Source organism: Trichechus manatus, unplaced genomic scaffold, assembly GCF_000243295.1.
Source record: "Trichechus manatus latirostris isolate Lorelei unplaced genomic scaffold, TriManLat1.0 scaffold00322, whole genome shotgun sequence".
In the NCBI taxonomy this organism is placed as follows: domain Eukaryota; kingdom Metazoa; phylum Chordata; class Mammalia; order Sirenia; family Trichechidae; genus Trichechus; species Trichechus manatus.
In genome coordinates this window covers 266,001-278,431 of record NW_004444258.1, presented here as the reverse complement: position 1 = coordinate 278,431, position 12,431 = coordinate 266,001, and the positions used below count along the sequence as shown (strand labels likewise).

The 12,431-nt window shown below is 38.3% G+C and overlaps 1 protein-coding gene across 1 annotated transcript in view; it reads right to left on the bottom strand.

Annotated features, from left to right (window-relative positions):
- Positions 1–12,431, bottom strand: part of TNIP3 (TNFAIP3 interacting protein 3) — a 35,259-nt gene that overhangs the window by 12,913 nt on the left and 9,915 nt on the right. Inside the window, exons 5-7 of the mRNA XM_023725503.1 lie at positions 12,015–12,143; positions 6,778–6,897; positions 2,635–2,760 (exon numbers count right to left, since the gene is read on the bottom strand). Coding sequence (XP_023581271.1) covers positions 2,635–2,760; positions 6,778–6,897; positions 12,015–12,143 — 375 coding nt within the window. The remainder of the gene's footprint in view (positions 1–2,634; positions 2,761–6,777; positions 6,898–12,014; positions 12,144–12,431) is intronic.

The following is a 12,431-nucleotide window of genomic DNA, read 5'->3' as shown; positions in this document are numbered from 1 at the left end:
GTGAGCGAGACGCATTTTTTTTTACTGAACTCTGAGAACAACTTTGTGAATCTGTAAGATAGGTATCGTGTATACTTTTACAGGTTAGTATACTGATGGATGGTAAGTAACTTATTTTTAGAGACATAGAGGCTTTAGGGTTATAAGGAACATTTTGGGGATTATGTAGTCCAATTCTGTCATTTATAGATTAAAAAAAAGCCAAAAACCAAACTCACTGCTGTTGAGTCGATTCTGACTCATAATGACCCTGTGAGACAAAGTAAAACTGCCCCCATAGGGTTTCCAAAGAGCTGCTGGTGGAGTCAAACTGCTGAACTTGTGACTGGCAGCCGCGTTCTTAACCACTGCCACCAAGTCTCCATAAATAAAAAAGGGAGACATAAAAATGTTGATTAACTTGCTCAAGTTTACCACCCAGACTGTCAGTACAGGCACAAAACAGGGTCTTTACCCCTAAATTCCTCCTATCCCTCAGTCTCTCACTTCATCACTTTTATGAGTATCTTTGTTTTAAAAAATCCTCAGTGGTAGTATGAATAATCTCTGGTATGTAAGCAGCTAATGCCAGAATGATTCGACCTGAAAATTCCTTTTAAAAGTCCACTTGGACAACAGATAATACGCTTTTCAAATAAAATAATGCCAATTCTTTTTATCGTATCACGGCATTTAATTGACTGTTGGTACATTTAACATAGATCATCAAACCGTCTACCATATCTCTGTGAATTTGTATCATCCTGTTAGCAGAGTAAACGAGCCTTTTGAAAAATAAATGATTGGATTATCGTTATTTTAAAGACAATTTTTGATAGTTTTAAGATAATCAATTTTACTTGGCACTTAGTCCATAAGCACAATTATACCATACCAGAGGTACAGTGATTAAAGCGCTTGACCGCTAACTGAAAAGTCGGTGGTTTGAACCCACCAGCCGCTCTGTGGGAGAAAGATATGGTAATCTGCTTCCATAAAGATTAAAAAGAAAACCAGATCTGTTACCAATGAGTCAATTCCAACTCATAGTGACCCTATGTGACAGAGTAGAATTGCCCTGTAGGGTTTCCAAGGAGCAGCTGGTGGATTTGAACTGTTGACCTTTTGGTTAGCAGTCTAAGCTCTTACCCACTGTGCTACCTGGGTGCCCCATAAAGATTATAGCCTTGGAAACCCTATCAGTCAGTTCTACTCTGTCCTATACGGTCGCTATGAGTTGGAATCCACTCAAGAGTAATCGCTTTGGTTTTTTTTTGTTTTTTTTTTTTTGGTACTTAAGCTATACATTTATTTTGTTGACATCAATCAAAAATTACAGAGGACACAGGAATAAAATTACACTTAAGTTATAGTTCTATAACTTAAGTGTATGAATTTGTGTTCCAAGTTGAACTAAAACTTCTGTAATGGCAAGGATATTGCTAATCTTTGACATCAATTTTTTTCCAATCTGAATTAATATACTAGAATGAATAAAATTTGGTGGGAAATAAAATAACTTGTACAGTGACAATCTGAAAAAATTAAGACAGCTTTGTGTACAAGAAAGAAAATCTGAGAGAGTGATTTCCTCCCAGAGAATAAATCAGATCATTTTCTCACTCATTGTTATATAGAATAGTTTGCATGAATTATTTTCAGAAAATTATCTTATTAACTTTTAAGAATTTTTTTTCCATCTAATTTCTACATAGGTAATTATTCTGCTAAAGAGTTTTTCCATGTGAAATTAGGACTTCCAAGTTGATACTTAGAAAAATGTCAGAGAAGAAATTAAATTTAATTTGCAATCAACTTTCTAACAGGGATAATAGGTTGACTGAGAGCTTACGTTTTCTTCAAAGACTAAGACTCTTGAAGCTACAGATCAGCCACAGCATGCCCCACAATAATTTCCTATTTACTGAAAAGCATTGCATAATATTTCAAACCCCAAATTGTGTGGTTTGTTTTATTTTCGTGAGCCAAAATTGTGTTAGCTACATTTTCCTTCATTAACATCAATATTTATTTATTGTGACTACTTCCTGAGTTTACTTTTAATGTACTCTATTCACTTAATTTTAGTGTGCTTGCATTTAATATATCCTATTCTAACAAACTGGTTGACATTATCTTGTTTCCTTGAGGGTGCTTTGGTTACATTAAATCTGTGAACCCACTGAATGAAGTTCTTGATTTCACTAGACATACACACGGCATTTAGAAATATGTATGCTTTTGGAAGACAGGAACATTCCAATATAGCCCTTCAAAGAAAATGACAAGAATTTAGAAACCACTTCACTGTACTGGAATGTTTTGAGTTTAAATTTGAGTACTATATAGTTCAAATCCCATTCTACCAAGATCAATATTATGAGAAAAAAATCAAAAGAACTGGATTTTGTAAAAGTCCTTGGAATGCACAGTTTCTTGGGTAACTCCTTAACCCACTTCAGTTAAAAGGAACCTCCAATCATTTTCATCTCCTTACAGCCTTGTTTAGGAATGATTTCATCCCAGGTGCCGAGCTCTCAAAAATTACAATGTCAATTAAAGGAAGCTAAAAAGTCTGTTTTTTTTTTTTTTAAATGAGAAAATAAAAATAAAATGCACATGTGTTGGCAAAAATCGTTTGGTTTTGACTTATACCTGAGAATTCAGCCTGTTCAACTGGGATTGAGACGTTTGATTAATTTGCTGCAGCTCTTCTTTCTCTTGGTTGAGTCTTTCTCGGTCTGAACGTTCCTTTTTGAAGTCTTCTTCATATATTTGCACCTAGGAAATACCAGCTTATGGTTACTGCTAACTTTCCTTTTCTCTTAAACCATTCTTAAATGATTTCAGAAGGGATGGTATCTAGGTCTTTCCAATCTGAGGCATTTTACCCTCTTTTCATAAATACTGATTCATAGCGGGACTCCATCCTGATACGTGCGACTTTGATTTTTTTTTATTCCGACTCACGGCGACACCATGTGTGCAGAGCAGAACTGCTCCATAGTGTCAATTATGAAACAATTGTAATTTTTGTACACCAAGAAAGCTTAAATGTACTTACAGGAATTCTTTTTTTTTTTTTTTAAATTGAACTTTAGATGAAGGTTTGCAGAACAAACTAGCTTCTCATTAAACAGTACACATATTGTTTTGTGACACTGGATACCAACCCCATGACATGTATGACTTTGATTTTTATCTTTCACTTTGTTTAGAGTGGTAGTTTGCAACCTTTTCCTCCCTGAGCGTGTGTCAGAAACTCAGAAGTAAAGTAATACGTGCATATTTTGAAAAAACAATTCCTCTTACCCATCATTCTGCTGCACACCCCGTTATTGTGATGAACTCCCTGCCTAATATACGTGTCACTGTTTTGGAACAAGTCATCCATCCATAACACAAGGCTTTGATGTATGAATACTGCTTGATGTTCTAAAGGACAGTTTACTGACAAGAGCTCTTAAATGAAGCCATTGAATACTGACATGCTGGAGTTTCCAAATATGAATTCTGAGTTGAGCACAAAATAGAAACAAAGGCTGATGTACGTGGGAAGACAAAGCATGGTTGTTAACAGGTATTCACCAGGGTTGTTCTTTATAAGAAATTGTGGGAATATACTATATAAAAAGAGAAAATATAGTACTATTTTAGTGCAATGCTTCTTTAGAGGTACTCCAAATATTCCTGAAAAGTGACCAAACTAAAAAGAAAAACAAATTTAATTGTTCCTGTTGTGTTTAATTGAACTGATGGCTTGAAGAATGGCATGTGAAGCCATGAAAACAAATTAAACTTAGAGAATAAGTTTGCTCTGAAGCAAACGAATTCCTCTAAGACCCTGATTTAAGTAAGTACCCTGCAACCTAGAAGCTAGATTTTTGTCTGTTAACACTAAAGCATATTGCACCTTTGTCACTGTTATGCATTGAATTGTGTCTACCTAAAATATATGTTAGAATACTAACCTCTATACCTGTGGATATAATCCCATTTGGGAATAGAGTTTTCTTTGTTATGTTAAGGAGGCCATATCCATAGAGTGTGTTTTAAACCAATCACTTTTGAGATATAAAACAGCAAATAAGGCACCGAAGCAAGGAAGCATAGATGGGAGAAGATAGATACCAAGTCACGTGAAGATCACCCAGGAACCAAGAAACAGAAGCTAAAAAGGGACAAGGACCTTCCTTTCCCCAGAGCCAACAGAGACAGAAAGCCTCCTCCTAAAGCTGGTGCCCTGAATTTGGACTTCTAGCTTCCTAAACTGTGAGAAAATAAATTTCTGTTCATTAACACCACCCACATAGAGTATTTCTGTTATAGCAGCACTAGGAAACGAAGATAATCATCAACAGTGTAGCAAAACTTAATGCTTATCAACTTTGAATGAATAATCATAGGACAAAATGCAATAGGCAAAAGGGAAAGAAATTAAACATTTTTATATAGCTTTAAATTCAGATATACGTGTTTTATTTTTAAGGCTTTATTCACAAGAAGCATTGCAAGGAAAATATACCTAGTATAGCTGACATTTTGGTTGAGAGCTGAGGGTCAGTTACAGACACAGTTAAACTAATCCTCTGTAAACCATTTCCAGAGGCATTTTAAGTGGGAGAAACCCAACCAATCAGAACTGAGCACTCTTTATCAAACACAGTACTGATGGCTATGTCACTACTTTAGCCAGGTGGGGGCCAAGATTCTAGCTCAGTTTCTTGGTGAATTTAAATCCTTTAGTGTTTCACTAGGCACGTGGTTACTTGTGTGCAGTTAAAATGTGTATGCAGAAAGTCTGCAGTAGAGTCGGACAAAACCGAGGAGCTAGATTGTGGTCTTCCCTCGGGGGACGGTGAAATAAAGAATGCCTGTCACTGTCTGTATCGAATATGAGCTAACCCATTACTGTGGACGCCATGTGTAAGCGTGATTCTCTTGCATGTGGTGCATATTATATGAGGGCACCGAAGATGACTCAAGTGTCTGGACACAAGTGGGGTTTTTTAATAGAAAAATCCTGGCTAACACCACAAGTGCTCTAAGGGTTGCGAATCTGGCCGAGCTTTAAAACTGAATTATTACTCTGCTCCTCTTCACGGGTTTATTTTTAAGCTATATATTTAATCTGGAATGTAATGAAGCAGATTATTCAGACTTTTTTTAACCATTACCGCCCAGTTGATTCCAACTCATAGTGACCCTATGTGAAAGGGTCAGTAGAACTGGCCCAGACAGTTTCTAATGCTGTAAGTCTTTACAGAAGCAGACTGCCACATCTTTCTCCTGGGGAGCAGCTGGTGGGTCCCAATCGCTCACCGTTTGGTAGCTGCTGAGTGCTTAAACACTATACCACCAAGGCTACTCAGATTATTCAGATAGGGTTGGCAAAATAAACAACCCAACTTTGTCATCACGTGCTCTCAATTATTTAGGCTTATTTACAAATAGGTTATGTCCTTTGACGTTATAACAGCAAAGTACATAACAAAAATAATAACAGAATTGCTTGATACATCCAACAAATCTTGTAATTGATGCTTGCTTGGAGCAAATCAGCCAACAAATCATATCCAAGGACATCAGAACAACACTTTCCAGCTCTTTGTTCTAGGATACTCTTGCTCCCACCCCCTAACATGTAACTGACAAGGTGTTCTTCAGGGATTGAGATTCATATATGATTGAGATTCATATGTGTATCCTGGGTTTATCAATATTGCAATGCACTGTTGCAGCCCTTTACCTACGTTAGTTCATTTAACCTCTCACAGGAAAAGATAAGTGATATGCATGGGTGACTCCTCAGCTAAAGGAACTCCAGCTAAGCTGGCTGAATTAAATTCAGACCCAGTTCCACTCTGTAACACACCAAGGACCATAGATTTTTTGTTTTGTTTTGTCTTTAAGTTGAGGCAGTGCTATAGCCCCCAAGGTCCTTGGGTGCTACAAGCAGTTTGCCTACAGGTTGGCAGCTGAATCTACCCAGTAGCTCCACAGAAGAAAGACCTAGTGAACCTCTTCGGTAAAGATTACAGCCAAGAAAACCCTATGGAGCTCAGTTCTACGCTGTAACACATAGGGTCACCATAGGGTAACTGACTGGATGGCAACAGGTTTGTTTTTTTTTGTTTATAGCCCCACAACTCTCTGTTGCTAATACATGCAGAAGCTGCAGAGAATCTGCATCATTTCCCTTGCTGTCCACTTGGCAGCAGTGGGTGAGGTTGAGTTAGTGTGGAGGGGAGGCTGCTGAGCATCAATAAATTGGTAGGTGGTGCCATCCATATGTGGGGGTAGCTGAGCAGACCTAGATCTTCGGTGATGATAATCATTGCAGAGCATTTCTTTTACAGCTGTCCTCATTGTTCAAAGGCCCAGAGGTTGGCAGCTGCAGAATCACAGCCCTGCTTCTAGGGCACCCACCATTCTTTTAAAAGGTCCAGAGTTTGAGGTAATAGCATTTTCAAAATAAATTGCATCTGTATGAAAGTCTCTAGACCAAGTACTAATAGTATCTCACTGAAATGTTAATTAGTATGCTCTTGTTTTAACTCTGTGATCCTGGACAAAACTTGTAACTCACGTGAAGCTCAATTGCCTCTTACATAATGTAGGAGTTGGACTTGCTGATCTGTATTTTTCCATCAAGCTTTAAAATTAGATAATTCTAACTGAAATAAATGCAAGAATCTTTGAAACGTGTTCAACAGCAAGACATTAAAAAATGTCTAAAGAGGCATGAACAATGGGCCCTATGTTTTCCATATGATCATGCCACATCCAACTTCTCACCTGATGTTTGAGAACTTCCATTTGTGTCCTCATCTCTTCGTGGCTGCACCTCATTTCCGACTTCCCCAAATAGTCCTCAGAAAACGAAGAACACTCGATCTGCAAGGCATCCTGAAGAGCCTAACATGTGAGAGAAACACACGGTTGATCTAAGATTTACCGTATCATATGCATTCCTCTGTAATTGTTACAGCCACTGTCTCAAATGCACAGCAAGGTAGAATGACTTCATTTTTAATGCTGATTCAAATGACTGAATAACATTCTTCTCTCTGATTTTTCTAGCATATATATTCTTTTCTTGGAATCTCTGTCTTTTCTCCATAAAAACGCTTAAGTTATTCACCCCCCATTGTTATATAGGAGGGCTTTGATGTTGGACTACCTCCCCCACCCCCACCTAATTATGAAAGGAAAACACATCTATAGACTTTATCCAGATTCTCTGCTTCAATCACATATATACTCTGACAAGGATCCTCAAACTTCAGTGAGCATCACAATCACCCGGAGAACTAGTAAACACACCCATCCCAGGGCACTGCCCCCAGAGGTTCTGAATCAGTAGGTCTAGGATAGGGCCTGAGGATCTGAATTTCTAAGAAGCTGATGCTGCTGGTCCCAGACAACACTTTGTATCATCCTCTGCCATCTAATCATACCATTCCATCATTAGAAGAGAGAGAAGCCAACAGAAATGGGAATCTATGCAGACACACTGATCTGTCAGATCTGTTTGTTTCTCTTCTGCCCTGTCCTCCTTCGGCATCCCATTCTTTTGCCTAACCAGTCATATTTATGCTCCATTAAAGCATCCATTAAGGATCCCCGGCGGCGCAATGCTCAGCTGCTTACCAAAAGGTTGGTCGTTTGAACCCACCCAGTGGCTCTGCAGGAGAAAAACCTGGCTATCTGCTCCCGTAAAGATTACAGCCTAGAAAATCCTATGGGGCAGTTCTACTCTGCCACATGGGGTCGCTGTTAGTCAAAAATCGACTCGATGGCACCTGAGAACAACAGCAAAGCATCCAATTAACTCAGTACAGGGTGGATAGGGTTCCCTGCTTTCCTGATGTCCAGTACAACTTGATGATTTCATCATAGGCTGAGAAGGCGAAGGAAATAAGAGACACTTAGATCCTCCAGGAAGACACTTAGATTGCATGATAGTATACTTCGTCAGATCATGCAAAAGACATTTCATTGCCTATATTCTGAAGAACCCTTGTTCACAACAAATTCAATAAAATGGCTTCCAGAAATTGTGACAGGAAACACCTCACCATGGTGTGGCCTCAGAGCCTACAGTATGACTACTTGCTCATTATCAAATGACTTCTCTGTAGAGATAGAAAAGTTCCATGTTCAAAGCTCTAGGAAGAATTAACTTCCTCAGTGAGTTTTTCTTTAGCTTCTGTGCAGTCCACTGAGTGGTACTACTAGTAACTCATTCCCCTACATTACTGTACAATATGGTTATAAAGATAGGAGAAGAAAAGCAAAATTATGGTCTTGAGCTTGGGTGAGTAGAATGGGAATTTCCTAACAGAATGTCCTAGAATCTACAGTACTGTCTCGTCTGACAGTGATATCATTGTTCAGGAAGTTGTAAGAGAAGCAGGAACTTTTTTTCCCCCCTTTCCAGGAAGAATTTAAAGAAACAGTGAAAGTTGTTTAATGGTTTGTGCTTTGTTAGAATTTGTTGTTAACCTACATAGTTCTAGGAAGTGTCATAACAGATTTTTTTTAGGTGTGTTAATTGTAGTAGGAAGAATCTAGGGTGGAGTGCACCAAAGGAATAAAGACAATCAAATATGTTGGTTTCTTCACCTATGAATAGATTATTTTTGTGGGTCTCATTCTATTTGAATTTCCTGGTGTACCTTTCATGTTATTCAGGCTTCTAGAAATTTCGCAAATGAGTCATAAATGGAAGGTGAGTCTAATAGACACTCATTTCATTTTGGGGTTTTCCAACTTCCTTGAACGAACACCTGTAACATATTCTAGAATAGTTCTCTGCTATCTGCACACATATACTAAACAGATCTACCTCTCTCACAATGAGGAGATGTCAGACAAATCAGCTTTGCCCATGGGTGGCACTAGCTGACTAGTCTCAGGTAATTTCTCTCACTGTGGTTAAACATCTGGCTTCTCTTCAAGAACTTGATGAAAACAATGCTCTTGGGTACTTTCTTCAAAGCAAATAAAAAGTTAACTTGCGTACAGAGACAGAGATGGAGTTGTGTGAACTTCTGAAAACCATATGTTAATTACTAAACTGACATGTTACAAATTTCCAGACTGAATGGGTCAGCAGGCAGTGAGCTTGTGCAAGTAGGGTGGGCCCCAAATTCCATGCTGTGAGAGAATGTTGTATACAATCAGCCACCCAAATGAACATTGTGGGTCACTTCTATTTGTTACAGAGGTTAAAAAAGAAAAGAAAAATACACAAAGTAAAAGAGAAGAAGAATTTCTCACATTTCACTAAGCACTAATACATGTGCTAGATGAGGAAAAAAAAAATCTCTTTTCATAACTCCTCACCTTATATCTATGTTTTTAAATGACAGGTTAAGGTACAGATGTGAGGAATGAATTCTTTTTGGCCTTAAGCACTCTTTTACTTTTTCCTCACTAGTCATAAATAATATATTATGTCTGGTAAAGCATGAATCTCAGGTCCAGAACTGGCTATTGAACATACTATGTATTAGCTAATTATATTCATTTACTCTATCATTTATTTATCCATCCATTCATTTAACATATATTTAAGTACTTACTATAAGCAAGGCCCTGCTCTAGGCACCTGGGGTACAGCAGTGAACAAAACAGAAAAATCCCATTGACTGTTGCCTTTGTGGGCCTCTTCCTCCATAAAAAATAGATACTAAATTATATTTTACTACTGCATGGTTATAAAGATGTTTATATTAATATTACGTATTAAAACATTTTCTCCAACTTAAAATTTCCCCTTTTTTTTTTTCTGATTTTAAAGAAATTAAAATGTTTTCAAAGACCCCTAAAATTATTGTGGGCCTTAGGCCCTGCATGAGTCGGAATCGACTCGCAGTAACTACCAAGGTCAACAACGGGCACTGTGTTTACTACGCCTAATAGAGAAGTCAGCACGGCAAAAGTTCTACCGTCATGGAGCTTACAGTTAAGATTGGGAGATAGAAAACAATAAGATAAATAAATGTGAGACATTGAATGTATATTAGACAGTAATAACTCCTGAGGAAAAAAATAAAGCAGGAAATACCAGGGGTGAGCGTGCAATTTTAATTAGGATAGTCAGAAAAGTTTTCTTTCAGAAGGTGACATCTGTGTAAATACTTGCCTTTTAGTCAAATTAATTTTTCTCATTGCGATTTTATGATTATAATCACTAGAATTGTAAAATTAGCATTTTTCTAACTTTTCCCTGGGTGGCATAAATGGTTAAGCCCTCGCTGCTAAGTGAAAGGCTGGTAGTTTGCGTCCACCCAGAGGTGCCTCAGAAGAAAGGCCTGGCGATCTACTTTTGAAAAATCAGTATCCAAAACCCTATGGAGCAAACTTATACTTTGACACACACAGGGTTTTCATGAGTCGGAACTGATTTAACAGCAACTTTTTTTTTTTTTAAATAAATACAAACACACAAAAATGAAGTGTGCACATGGACACAGTGAAAACCTGAATTCGTGGCTGTCCTAACCTGTGGCTAGCCCACATTTAGGGAGGCAAACTAGAGAATGTAAGGAAACTTATAACAATACATCAAAAATGGGAGAAATTTCAAATATCACCTCAATTATCCTTAGTTCCTCTAATTCATCTGTGGAGGATTTTCCAGCAGGGAAAAAAGGATAAAGATACATATTTGCATATTAGAACATTGTTTTTCTATCTCAGAGGATAGAGAAGTACATTATTTAGGAAGTCAATCACCACTTTCCCATTTTCTCTTGAAGAATAACTCGAACCGCAAACAGAGTAAATATAACATCACTGTTCGTCAAGCACCATATCAGCTACACTGGCACATACTTCACACTTCGGGGATCTTTAAAAGGCACTCTCTAGATGTTAGTTAACTACAACCATAGTTTACACAGGAAGCCCAGTCAATCACCTACCCTTATTTTAGAAGACAATTTCTGTTTCTTTGGCAAAGAAATGTCTAGCTGGAAAGATGCAGACCTTCTCAACCCAACCATATGCTAGCCTTTTCCCTATGTCCCACATATGACTTGGCTCTTGGAAAAGGTTGCAGCAAAGGATGAAAATTTTTCCCTGAACAAGACAGCCATTGCTTCCTCAAGCAAATTAAGTCATTAGTCCGTAGAACGACAGTAACAAACAATAACACACACATACACGTTGTCATCCTTTTGTGACAGTTCACAGATACCAGTGGCCACTGACTCAATTCCAACTCATGGTGACCCCATATGTGTCAGAGTAGAACTGCGCTCCATAGAGTTTCCAATGGCTGATTTTTCAGAAGTAGATTGCCGTAATGGAGGCCTGGTGGGGCAGTGGTTAAGAGCTCAGCTGCTAACCAAAAGGCTGGCAATTCGAATCTACCAGCTGCTCCTTGGAAACCCTATAGGGCAGTTCTACTCTGTCCTATAGGGTCGCTATGAGTCATAATCGACTAGCCGGCTAAGGGTTTTGGTTAGATTGCCTTAATTGTTTGCACTACCAGAGACTTCCAGTTCACAGTTAAGTCAGAGCAAAGGTATTAAACCACTTGCATTTTTCTCCTGCCAACCCTCCCCACCCCATTATTCCTCGGAAGGCCACCTTCTCAGCTTTGGGTTTGACATTTACCATGCTTCCATATAGCCTGCATCATGCCCAGTTCTGTAGTGATAGTTTTAAAGAGCAGCTTGTTTCCTCAGGAAGCTTTTGTGGTCAACCAAGAGATACGTTATTGTTCGCAAACACCCACTTTCTGTGGTTCCTTCTAACTACAACAATGCTGCTTACTGTCTTCTATAATTTCTCCGCACTCCTCTTTTTCAAGCTGATTCTGTGCGGGAACATGCTTTGCCTAAAGCCTCCTCAGCCCAATGTGGCTGAAAGATGCAGACAGAAATTACAGAAGACCACCACCTGCAAGCCCCAAAGGCTGAGTGCTGGTGCAGTGCAGACTTTGTTGACTCTCAGTAAGGAGTGTACTCTTTACCCAGAGACTCTCATTTGCACCTCCCATGCTTGACATGGCCTGATACCTTATTGAGGCGTTTTATTTCACATTCATAACGTTCCTTCTTCTTGCTTGCAAGAACATTTTTTTCCTTCAAAAGCTTATTCTCTTTCTTCAATTCATGTAATTCTTCATTTAGGCTTTCCTTTTCTTTCTAAAGCAAAGAGCAAGAAAACAAAATCAAATTCAACAAAATACAGATGAGAGGACAGGACAGAATCCTGATACATCAGCTGCTGCTGGCAGATGTTGTACTTCCTTCTGAAATTCAATAAAAACAGGACTTGGTATATTCTCACTAGGCATTCCATTAGAGTAATATTCTTTTGGTGGAGGACAGGGATTTAAGAAATCTTTATTTTACCGTTAGTACTACTTCTCAGAAGTTTTGTGACACAGAAGATGGTATCAAAATCCCCAATCCTCACTTTCAAGGATCAAA